The sequence below is a fragment of the Papio anubis genome, chromosome 20 (genome assembly GCF_008728515.1).
Source record: "Papio anubis isolate 15944 chromosome 20, Panubis1.0, whole genome shotgun sequence".
Lineage (NCBI taxonomy): Eukaryota > Metazoa > Chordata > Mammalia > Primates > Cercopithecidae > Papio > Papio anubis.
Genome location: NC_044995.1, coordinates 7,061,907 through 7,074,724, shown reverse-complemented (window position 1 = coordinate 7,074,724; position 12,818 = coordinate 7,061,907). Strand labels below are relative to the sequence as shown.

The following is a 12,818-nucleotide window of genomic DNA, read 5'->3' as shown; positions in this document are numbered from 1 at the left end:
AAAAAGATATTTCATTTAATATTATTGAATAAAAGTAAATGAAAAATTACGAAATAAGGAAAAGAGTGGAATACACATTTCTCCAGAGGTGATATACAAACAACTAACAACCATATGAAAACATGCAAAATATCACTAATCATTAGAAAAATACAAAGAAAACCCGAATGCTTATTGTTTAAAAAAAACCCAAGAAACAAACCAAAAAAAAAAAAAAACAGTAAATCACAAGTGGCAAAAATGTGCAGAAATGGGAGACTTATATCCTGTTGTTGGAAATGTAAAATGGTGCAAAGAAGTATGGGCCAGGTGCGGTGGCTCACGCCTGTAATCTCAGCACTTTGGGAGGCTGAGGTGGGTGGATCACCTGAGGCCAACAGTTGGAGACCAGCCTGACCAACATGGTAAAACGCTGTCTCTATTAAAGAAGTACAAAAATTAGATGGGGATGGAGGCACACGCCTGTAATCCCAGCTACTCGGGAGGATGAGGCACAAGAATCACTTGAACCTGGGAGACGGAGGTTGCAGTGAACTGAGATTGTATACCGCACTCCATCCTGGGTGACAGAGTGAGACCCTGTCTCGAAAATGAAAAAATAATAATAAACAAGTATGACATTTTCTCAAATAATCCAAAATCAAATTACCAATATAGGCAACAATTCCTCATCTGGGTATATATACAAAAATTAGCTAGGCGTGGTGATGCGTGCCTGTAATCCCAGCTACTCAGAAGGCCAAGGCAGGAGAATGGCTTGAGCTTGGGAGGTGGAAGTTGCAGAGAGCCAAGATTGTGCCACTGCACTCCAGCCTGGGTGACAGAGCGAGATTCTGTCTCAAAAACAAACAAACAAACAAACAAACAAAACACCAAAAGGACTGGGTTCAGAAAGCTTCTGGAAAGCTGAACACATGGAGGCTGACAGGAAGGTGAACGAGAACTCATCCAAGTGCTAAAAGGGTGGCACACCCCGACTCCAGGGGACAGACAATCCTATGTTTGAGACCCTTCCAGAACTCACCCTATGTATGTTTCCATCTGAGTGTTAATTTGTGTCTTTTATTTAAAAAAAAAAGTTTTTTGGCCGGTGCAGTGGCTCATGCCTGTAATCCCAGCACTTTTGAGGGCTGAAGCGGGTGGATCACTTGAGGTTGGGAGTTCGAGACCAGCCTGGCCAACATGGTGAAACCCCATCTCTACTAAAAATATAAAAATTAGCCGGGTGCGGTGGTGGGTGCCTGTAATCCCAATTACTTGGGAGGCTGAGGCACAAGAATCGCTTGAACCCGGTAGGCGGAGGTTGCAGTGAGCTGAGATTACGCCACTGCACTCCAGTCTCAGCAACAGACCGAGATGCTCTCAAAAAATATGTAAATACCTTTTGTAATAAACCTGTAAATTTAAATGTTTCTCTGAGCTCTGTGAATGGTTCTAGCACATTCCTGAAGAGGAAGTCATTGGAAACCCAACTTGGAGCCAGTTCTGGGAGGTCTAGATTTGGGACTGCTGTCTAAAGTGAGGGCAGTCTTGTGGATTCAATGCTCACCATGTGGGATTTGATGCCTGTATTAGTCTGTTTTCACACTGCTATAAAGACATATTCAAGACTGGGTAATTCCTGTAATCTTAGCACTTTGGGAGGCTGAGGCAGGCAGATCACGAGGTCAAGAGTTCGAGATCAGCCTGGCCAACATAGTGAAACCCCATCTTTACTAAAAATACAAAAATTAACCAAGCATGATGGCGCACTCCTAAGTCCCAGCTACTCGGGAGGCTGAGGCAGGAGAATCACTTGAACCCGGGAGGCGGAGACTGTGGTGAGCCGAAATTGCACTACTGCACCCCAGCCTGGGTAACAGAGCGAGACTCTGTCTACAAAAAAAAAAACTGGGTAATTTATAAAGAAAAGAAGTTTAATAGACTCAGTTCTGTGTGGCTGGGGAGGTCTCAGGAAACTTACGATCATGGTGAAAGGCAAAGGGGAAGCAAGGCATGTCTTTTTTTTTTTTTTTTTTTTTTTGAGACGGAGTCTCGCTCTGCCGCCCAGGCTGGAGTGCTGTGGCCAGATCTTGGCTCACTGCAAGTTCCGCCTCCCAGGTTCATGCCATTCTCCTGCCTCAGCCTCCCGAGTAGCTGGGACTACAGGCGCCCGCCACCTCGCCCGGCTAGTTTTTTGTATTTTTTTAGTAGAGACGGGGTTTCACCGTGTCAGCCAGTATGGTCTCGATCTCCTGACCTCGTGATCCGCCCGTCTCGGCCTCCCAAAGTGCTGGGATTACAGGCTTGAGCCACCGCGCCCGGCCAGGCATGTCTTATATGGTGGCAGGACAGAGGGAGAGTGAGGGAGGAAATGCCACACTCTGAAACCATCAGATCTCATGAGAACTCACTATCACGAGAACAGCATGGCGGAAACCACCCCCATGATCTAACACCTCCTACCAGGTCCCTCCATGACAAGTGGGGATTACAATTGGAGATGAGATTTGGGTGGGGACACAAAGCCAAACCATATCAATGCTATCTCTAGCTACACAATGTCAGAATTTATTGAAGTACATCCAGCACAATCCACTGCAGAACTGACTGCTTGCTCATTAGAGGAGAAAATCCTACATATTTGGTCAAATAAATTTTCTGCATTTATTCTTGTTAGGTGTGAGACCAAACAGGGATCAAACACAGTTTGAGTTCTCCCTCTCAAACTTAAATAACAACTTACGGTGAGTCAATGTGTTGGTATTTCTGGGCTTAAGATGGTAACAATTTTAAAACAGTGTATTCTTGAGGTATCAAAAATTCATGGCTGGGTGTGGTGGCTCACACTTGTAATCTCAGCACTTTGGAAGGCTGAGATGAGACAGTTGTTTGAAGCCAGTTCAACACCAATGTACTGGCATAACTAACAGTCCCAGGTACAGGGGAGGGTGAGCTGGGAAGAGCACTTTTGCCCTGGAAGTCAAGGATGCAGTGACCTGAACTGCGCCACTGCCATCTAGCCTGGGAGGCAGAATGAAACCCTGTCTCTAAAAAAATTAAAAATGAGGCCAGGTGCAGTAGCTCACGCCTGTAATCCCAGCACTTTGGGAGGCTGAGGCGGGTGGATCATCTGAGGTCAGGAGTTTGAGACCAGCCTGGCCAACATGGCAAAACCCTATCTCTACTAAAAATACAAAAAATTAGCTGGGTGTGCTGGCAGGCACCTATAATCCCAGCTACTTGGGAGGCTGAGGAAGGAGAATTGCTTGAACCCGGGAGGCTGAGGCTGCAGTGAGCTGAAATCACATCGCTGCACTCCAGCCTGGGCAACAGAGCGAGATGTATTTAAAAAAAAAATAAAAATTAAATTCCCAATTTATACATTCTAATAAACTTAACTGACAAAAATATACTTTAATATCTAAATCAGATAAAGGAAAGGAAAAGAAATATTTATACTACCCAACCCAAAACTCCTAGAGTGTGTATAGGTGTTAGAGAAACTCCTAGGCAAAAAAAAAAGAAAGAGAAACGTCCTCAAAACTAGATAAATCAATGGCTATTCCCTGATACAACATCCCCGCACATATAAAACAAAGACGACAAAGAGTAACATATGGAACCACTGACTAAATAGTAATGTCAAGTTCACTTATTTTTAAATTTTCTTCTTATTTTTTTTCTGAGACAGGGTCTTACTCTGTAACTAAGGCTCACGTGCAGTGACACAATCATGGTTCACTGCTGCCTCGAACTCCTGGGCTCAGGTGATTCTCCCACCTCAGCCTCCTGAGTAGCTGGGACTACAGTTGTGCACCATCACAGCCAGCTAATTTTCATATGTTTTGTAGAGACAAGGTCTTGCAGTGTTACTCAGGATGGTCTCAAACTCCTGGGCTCAAGCGATCCACCTACCTCAGCCTCCCAAAGTGCTCAGATTACAGGTATGAGCCACCGTGCCCAGCCCCAAGTTCATTTCTAATACACGCAAAAGCCCAAAATAAAATCATCATTCCAGTGAGCTGTTCTCTCACGAGGACTCGGGCATCCAATAAAGGATCTTTTTTTTTTTTTTTTTTTTTTTTTTGAGACGGAGTCTCACTCTGTTGCCAGGCTGGAGTGCAGTGGCACGATCTTGGCTCACTGCAACCTCTGCCTCCTGGGTTCAAGTGATTCTCCTGCCTCAGCCTCCCTAATAGCTGGGACCACAGGCACATACCACCACGCCCAGCTAATTTTGTTTTATATTATTAGTAGAGATGGGGTTTTACCATATTGGCCATGATGGTTTCGATCTCCCGACCTCCTGATCCGCCCAACTCAGCCTCCCAAAGTGCTGGATTACAGGCATGAGACACCGCCCCAGGCCTAAAGGATCTTGCAGTCGACTGTCTTTCCCATTGTGCTGAGTAAAAATCTCAGAAGAGCTACCTACTCCTGTTACACACACCAGTAAAGTATGGACAAAGCACAACTGAAGAACGGCTGAGGAACCTTGTAAAAGAAGAAGAAATGCATATGTCGGTCTCTTCATTGATTTCTGACACAGAGCTCCTAACTTCTTGGGATGTTCTAGGCGAGAGGAACGTGATTTGTTCTAATGAGGCAACCTCTCTAGGTTCCCTGGACTGGGTTGATCATCAGAAAGACCAGGCCATGATTACAGGCATCAAAGTGTCAGCCCCATCCACTATCCTCCAGGAAGGGAAGAGGGGCTGGAGACTGAGTTAATATCAGTCATGCCTATGTGATGAAGCCTCCATAAAAAATCCCTGAACTAAGAGAATCACTTGAACCGGGAGGCGGAGATTGCAGTGAGCTGAGATTGTGCCACTTCACTCTAGCCTGGGTGATAGGGCAGGATAAGACACCGTCTCAAAATAAAAAACACCCCTGAACTTTGGGGTCATGAGATCTTCCAAATGGTGACACACGCAGGTGCCTGGACGGTGGCGCACCCAGTGAATCTTCCCACATGCCTCCCCCTGTGAATCTCTTCATCCAGCTGTTCATCTGTATCCTTCAAAACACCCTTCAGTGTGAACCAGTGAGCATAAGAATGTGTTTTACTGAGTTCTGTGAGCCACTCTAGCAAAGTAATCAAACCCAACAAGGGGCTTGAGGGAACCCCAACCTGTAGCTGGTTGGTAAGAAGGAAAGATGACAACCTACTACCTGTGATTGGTGGCTGAGGTAGGGGACAGGTTTGGGAACTCAACCCTTTGCCTGTGGGATCTGACTCTAATTCCAAATAGATAATATCAGAAAGGAGTCACAGAAAACTATTAGATGGCCGCTGAAAAACTGGTTGTTGGTGGGGAGAAATCTCCACCCATTCGGTTGACCAGAAGTGAAGTGCTCTCTGCTGAGTAGCATTTGAGAGTAAGAAAAACACTGGATTGTCCCTATCCCCGCAAGACCTGAAGAGGCAAAGAGCGGCTGAGATGCCTTCATGCTATTTGTGAGCCCCACACACAAAAAACAGAGCCGCCAATGTTTTCTTATCTCCTGATTAGGTCTTCCTAGTATAGGATATTGTGTGAACCATACATAGGTCAAGGAGGCAGGTCTACGCATACCTCAGGTTTGATGTATAAACTTAGCATTAGATAAAATCACGATAGAAACAAAGACCACAGGGAGAATAGACCCCTCTGACACAGCCGCCCCTGTGTCCTTCAGAATGATAGAATCAAAGAATTCTCATAAGCCATAGGAGAGGGTGCTGTCCATCATGATAAAGACTTTGCCTTTGGCACAGCAAAAGAAATAATCAGCAGAGTAAACAGACAACCCATTGAGTGGGAGAAAATCTTCACAAACTATGTATCTGACAAAGGACTAATACCCAGAATCTACAAGGAACTCAAACAAAAAACAAACACTCCTATCAAAAAGTGGGCTAAGGACATGAACAGACAGTTGTCAAAAGAAGATACAGAAATGACCAACAAACAGATGAAGAAAGATTCAACATCACCAATTCTCAGAGAAACGCAAATTAAAACTACAATGCAATACCATCTTACTCCTGCAAGAATGGCCGTAATACACAAATAATACATACTGGCATGGATGTGATGAAAAGGGACCACTTTACACTGCTGGTGGGAATGGAAACTAGTACAACCACTATGGAAAACAGTGTGGAGATTCCTTAAAGGTCTAAAAGTAGATCTACCATTTGATAAAGGAAAACCACTCCTGGTATCTACCCAGAGGAAAAGAAGTCATTATACAAAAGAGACACTTGCACACGCATGTTTATAGCAGCACAATTCACAAGTGCAAAAACAGAGGACCAGCTCAAATGCCCATCAAGAAGTAGATAAAGAAAATATGGTATACATGTAATATGGAATACTACTCAGTCATAAAAAGGAATGAAATAATGGCATTTGCAGCAACCTGGACAGAATTGAAGACCATTATTCTACGTGAACTAACTCAGGAATGGAAAACCAAACATTGTATGTTCTCACTCATAAGTGGGAGTTAAACTAGGAGGATGCAAAGGTGTGAAATGATACAATGGACTTTGAGGTCTCAGGGAAAAGGGTGGGAGGTGAGGGATAAAAGAGTACAATGCTCGGGTGATGGGTGCACCAAAATCTCAGAAATCACCACTAAAGAACTTACGCGGCCGGGCGCGGTGGCTCAAGCCTGTAATCCCAGCACTTTGGGAGGCCGAGACGGGCGGATCACGAGGTCAGGAGATCGAGACCATCCTGGCTAACACAGTGAAACCCCGTCTCTACTAAAAATACAAAAACTTAGCCGGGCGAGGTGGCGGGCGCCTGTAGTCCCAGCTACTCGGGAGGCTGAGGCAGGAGAATGGCGTAAACCCGGGAGGCGGAGCTTGCAGTGAGCTGAGATCCGGCCACTGCACTCCAGCCTGGGTGACAGAGCGAGACTCCGTCTCAAAAAAAAAAAAAGAACTTACGCATGTAACCAAACACCACTTGTTCCCCAAAAACCTACTAAAATAAATAATGGTAATATGGCCAGGAGCCGTGGCTCATGCTTGTAATCCCAGCACTTTAGGAGGCCAAGGTGGGTGGATCACTTGAGGTCAGGAGTTCAAGACCCTGTTTCTACTAAAAATACAGAAAAAATTTAGCCAGGCTCGGTGGTGCATGCCTGTAATCCCAGCTACTTGGGAGGCTAAGGCACGAGAATGGCTTGAACCCAAGAGGCAGAGGTTGCAGTGAGCTAAGATCGTGCCACTGCATTCCAGCCTGGACGACAGAGCAAGACTCTGTCTCACAATAAAAAAATTTCATAAAAATAAATTTAAAAATTAAAAAATAACAATACCAGCTTGGGTAACAGAGTAAGACTCTGTCTCCAAAAAAAAAAAAAAAACCCAAAATCCAAGAAACCAAAAACAAAGAACACAGCAGTAAGAGGGGGCCAAGAAAAATTTCCCTTCTACGCCAGGCATGGTGGGTCATGCCTACAATCCCAGCACTTTGGCAGGCCAGCTAGGAGGAATACTTGAGGCCAGGAGTTCAAGACAAGTCTGGGCAACATAGTGAGACCTCATCTCCAGAAAACATTTTTAAAAATTAGCGAGGTGCAGTGGCACGTGCCTATAGTCCCAGCGACTTGGCAGGCAGAGACAAGAAGATCATATGAGCCCAAAGACTGAGGGTACAGTGAGCCATGATCACACCACCACTACACTCCAGCCTAGGCAACAGAGCAAGAACTTGTCTCAAAAAAATAAAACAAAACAAACTCCAATCAAAACTCACAGGATTTAAACTTTTATTTTCCCAAAGAATTCTCCTACTTGCAGAGAGCTCCCAAAAAGAATCTCAAAGTATGGTTCTGCAGGGTGCAGTGGCTCATGCTTCTAATCCCGCCACTTTGGGAAGCAGAAGAAGGAGGATCACTTGAGTCCAGGAATTTGACGCTATGAGTTGAGCCACGACTGCCACTGTACAACAGCATGGGTGACAGAGCAAGACCCTGTTTAAAAAAAAAAATTATGGGGCTGCCACTCTGCCCTTCCAAGCTCTTACCTGTGTTCACACCTTTGATGCATTCCCTGCCATCTGGATTGTCTGCTATTTTCACTTCACTCTGCAGATTCCGGGGATCTCTCCTTTGCTCCAACATGGAGATAATACTCAGGTCAGGAAGACAGATTCCTATTTATAAAAAGAAAGAAAAATAAAGAATAAATGTGTGTTGTGGCATCTCCAAAATCCAAGCCCCATGTCTAGGTAGGAGAGATGATACTATAAACGGATCAAGAATAGTATTTTGCCGGGTGCGGTGGCTCATGCCTGTAACCCCAGCATTATGGAGGTTTTCATTTCTGAGTCAACAGGGTTTTAATCTCAGTCAAGCAGTACATTGACTCCTAAAATGCTAAGAGGCACACAACAAAATGCAAAAATACACCAGGGCAGATCCTGACTTCTGGAGGGACATTATCCTCACCCAGGAAGACCAGGTTCCTGTAGTTCTCCAGCATCACTTCCCTGTATAAAGTCCTCTGAGCAGGGTCCAGGCATTTCCACTCCTCCTGAGAGAATTCTATGGCCACATCCCTGAATGTCAAGTGTCCCTAAAATGAAAAACACATTTCACCAACAGGGTATCATCACAAAATGAGAAGACAGTTGTAAGGACTGACTTGATTGAAGTGAATGTTTTGACAAATCCACATTAAGGTATTTTTTAGCTAGTTATGTGTTTCTAATTGTGTTTTATTATACTTCTCTATTAGAAGTTATGATATTCTTTAAATTAGTATAGATTTCTAATTTTGTGGATAATACAAGAAATATAAAAATTAACCCACAGTTATTTCTATATAAGTGTCAGATACTACATATATATATTTTTCAGACAGAGTCTCTCTTTGTTGCCCAGGCTGGAGTGCAGTGGCACAATCTTGGCTCAATGCAACATCTGCCTCCCAGGTTCAAGTGATTCTCCTGCCTAAGCCTCCAGAGTAGCTGGGACTACAGGCACCCACCACCATGCCCAACTAATTTTTGTATTTTTAGTAGAGACGGGGTTTCACTATGTTGGTGAGGCTGATCTCGAACTCCTGACCTCAAGCAATCCATCCACCTCGGCCTCGCAAAGTGCTGGGATTACAGGCATGAGCCACCAAGTACAGCCAGGATGAAGCTTTTGAACACATCCCATGTGATAGGAACTATTCTAAATGTTTTTGTTTTTTTAGACGGAGTCTTGCTCTGTCACCCAGGCTGGAGTGCAGTGGCGAGATCTCGGCTCACTGCAAGCTCCGCCCCCTGGGTTCACACCATTCTCCTACCTCAGCCTCCCGAGTAGCTGGGAGTACAGGTGCCCGCCACCACGCCCGGCTAATTTTTTGTATTTTTAGTAGAGATGGGGTTTCACTGTGTTAGCCAGGATGGTCTCGATCTCCTGACCTTGTGATCCGCCTGCCTTGGCCTCCCAAAGTGCTGGGATTACAGGCATGAGTCACCTCACCTGGCATATTCTAAATGTTTTACATGTACCAACTGCTATTACAACAAAAGCCCATGAAAGAACAATCTGTTCCCATCCTACTGAAGAGACAACTCTTTCACAGACATGCTAAGAAACTTGCCCCAGGTGCGAAGGCTAAAAACGGCAGAGTAAGTACAGATCCCAGGTGTCTGGGCATTAGAATCAAACTTTTAAGAATTAGGCCAGGCACAGTGGCTCACTCCTGTAATCCCAGCACTTTGGGAGGCCAAGGCAGGTGGATCATTTGAAGTCAGGAGTTGAAGACCATCCTAGCCAACATGGTGAAACCCCATCTCTACCAAAAATAACAAAAGTTAGCTGGGGGTGGCACCTGTAATCCCAGGTACTTGGGAGGCTGAGGCAGGAGAATCACTTGAGCTCGGGAGGCGGAGGTTGCAGTGACCTGAGATGGTGCCACTGCACTCCAGCCTGGGTGACAAAGAGAGACTCCGTCTCAAAAAAAGAAAAAAAAAAGATCAAACAATAAAGTAACAGATCAGCGTCAAAAGTAAATTGAGAGACAACGACCTAATTGAGTACAGTTAAAACAAGTTCCTGTATTAAAATCAAGAAACTGTCACACATGTATCCCCATAATAGGTTACTATCCTTACAGCCATCGATTCATTATGATAACAGTGTAGAACAATTTTAAGGTCATGAAAATATATAAGATGTAATTTCAACTGTTAAAAGATATAAGATGTATATAAACTGATGATGTGCCTTTGATAAAAACAATAGACTTACTCATCTGTGCACTCATGCACACACATCATATACACACACTTATTCATATACATATATACACTCACATATACTCTAGTAAACATATACATGACACCTGAAAGAGTTGTCTCTCAATGACCCCTTTTTTAGATATTTGTCTTTTTGTTTGTTTGAGGTGTCCAGGTTGCAGTGCAGTGGCTTATTCATTGCACATTACAGCCTTGAACTCCTAGCCTCAAATGATAACCCTCTCCGAGTAACTAGAATGATAGGTGTGCACCACTGTGCCTGGCTGTCACTGTTATTTTTACTAATGTGCATTTCAGCGTGTTTGCAACAATAAAAATGTATAAACTGTGCTCAATTCAGTTAATAAACGTTATTGTATATTAAACTATTTCAAAAAGTTAGACCACGTAAAAACACAGAAACTTGAATTCCAGTCTCTATTAAATACCCATACTGAAAAATATGTTTCAAAAATTGAGAAGGGGGTCTCACTATGTTGTCCAGAGTGGTCTCAAATTCTTGTGCTCAAGGAATTCTCCAGCCTGAGTTTCCGGAGAAGATGGAATTCCAGCCCTGGCCCATAAATATTAGGTTGTTGCAAAAGTGATCGCGGTTTTGCCATTACTTTTGCACTAACCTAAACATAATTTTGTCCACTAAATATTTAGGTGTTAGCAAAAGCCCAAGGGAGACTGAAACATCACAATCAGCAGTAAACATCAGATAGATTTCTTCTCATTTACGGCACAGAAAAGAGGGCCAGGCTTGGGGGACCGGAAAGGCTTGGATCCATCTCGCGGGTGAGAACTTTACGCCGCGCGGGGCGTGTCTAGGGGGTCACTGAAGGATCTGAAGCGGGAAAACTCTGCGATAGGAGCTGTCTACATGGCCCTATGGTGAAAGACCGGGGACAGGACCAGCCTCTGTCCAATTTTAACACTCAGGGAAGCGACCGCCGGACTCTCATTAGAACGTCTGAGTTTACTCGGGGTGGAGGGAGCGGTGCCGAGATTTCAAGGTCTGTGTGACCCCTGAGATGCCGGGTACCGAAGCGCAGGGAACTCAGCATCCCAGATTTAATCTAAACAAAGGGAAACTCACACGCCGCAGCATGACTGTCACTCCACGTAATCTGCTTCCGGGTCTCCAGGAAACTGCGCGCGCAGCTGAGAGGCCAGGCCGGGGTGGAATTGGGCGGGGCCTGCGCTTCCCTCCCCTAGCTCCTAGCTCCTGTCGTTTTGGAGGCGAGTCCTGCCGTGGTGACTGAAGCAGCTCATCTATCTGGAAACAGTACCCCCGCAGAGGGAAAGTCTGTTGATGATTAGATCCACGAAAATTCCTGCTATTAAAATTAATTTTAAAACGGCCGTAGAGGCGCTCGCATGTCGTCCTAGATACCCGATGCTGAGGCGGGAGGCTCGCTTGAGCCCATGAGGTGGAGGCTACAGTGAGCCGAGGTCCTGCCGCTGCACGGGCGCCTGAGAGAAACCTTGTGCCTAACAAATAAATGAATACATAATCATACATAAATAAATTGGAAGTAAATAAAATAAATATAAATGAATAATAAACGGTAGTTTTCAGAATTTTAAAGCTCTGGAATTGTTTGAGAAGGGGATGCAAATTAAAATTTGAAATGCAAAACCCTGCCAGGGCGGAATGTGTAATTTCGTTTTTTTTTTTTTTTTTGAGACAGAGTTTCGCTCTTTTGCCCAGGCTGAAGTGGCGCGATCTTGGCCCACTGCAACCTTCGCCCCCCGGGTTCAAGCGATTATCCTGCCTCAGCCTCCTGAGTAGCTGGGATTACAGGCTCCCGCCACCACGCCGGGCTACTGTCTTGTATTTTTAATAGAGAGGGGGTTTTTCCATGTTGGCCAGGCTGGTCTTGAACTCCTGACCTCCCGATCCTCCTGCCTCGGCCTCCCAAAATGCTGGGATTACAGGTGTGAGCTACTGCACCCGGCCAAGTGTTTTCTTTTTCATATTTATATTAATCCTAGTGTATACCTGCCATTGTCTTATGGACATACTCATGTCACAACTTTTTTTTTTTGAGACGGTCTCCCTCTGTCGCCCAGGCTGAAGTGCAGTACCACAATCACAGCTCACTAACTGCAGCTTCAACCTCCTGGGATCAAGTGATCCTCCCACCTCAGCCTCCCAAGTAGCTGGGACTACAGGTGCATGCCACTATGCCCAGTCTCATGTCACAAAATTTTGTCTCCAAACAGCACCCTCATTTATTTGTCCCCTAAAGTTTTCAGCAGAGCAAAACAGAAGAAATGTATTAAACATAGAATTTGGAGGCAATGTAGGAAAAAGATGTGAAAATATATATGTATACAAAAAATATAATTTTATTACAATTGAAAATGACCCATGGAATATATTGCATAATACCATAATCTGAAAATGACATATCCATAGCTTTTGGAAAAATGCTCTTGTAGTAAAATTATATTTATCATATAATAAATATAGATGACAAAATTGTTATTGTGTAATACATTACAAAATTATGTCACATTTATTGTAGATATTATGAAATTATATGGTGTCATATTATAAACACTTCCCCACAATAATTTTCATTGAACTAC

At 44.3% G+C, this 12,818-nt stretch overlaps 2 protein-coding genes across 3 annotated transcripts in view; both read right to left on the bottom strand.

The window, feature by feature from the left end:
- The window catches only part of ZNF528 (zinc finger protein 528), a 51,717-nt gene extending 43,643 nt beyond the window's left edge, over positions 1-8,074 (bottom strand). The window contains exon 1 of the mRNA XM_009195158.3: positions 8,010-8,074. The gene's annotated coding sequence lies outside the window, so the exon portion shown is untranslated. The remainder of the gene's footprint in view (positions 1-8,009) is intronic.
- The window catches only part of ZNF880 (zinc finger protein 880), a 100,441-nt gene that overhangs the window by 7,397 nt on the left and 80,226 nt on the right, over positions 1-12,818 (bottom strand). The window contains exons 1-3 of one of the 2 annotated variants that reach the window (XM_003916048.5): positions 11,320-11,539; positions 8,434-8,560; positions 8,010-8,138 (exon numbers count right to left, since the gene is read on the bottom strand). In XM_003916048.5, coding sequence (XP_003916097.4) covers positions 8,010-8,138; positions 8,434-8,560; positions 11,320-11,331 — 268 coding nt within the window. In that variant the 5' untranslated portion in view covers positions 11,332-11,539. Of the gene's footprint in view, positions 1-8,009; positions 8,139-8,433; positions 8,561-11,319; positions 11,540-12,818 lie in introns of those variants that run through there. The other variant, XM_031660197.1, reaches the window with a different exon arrangement.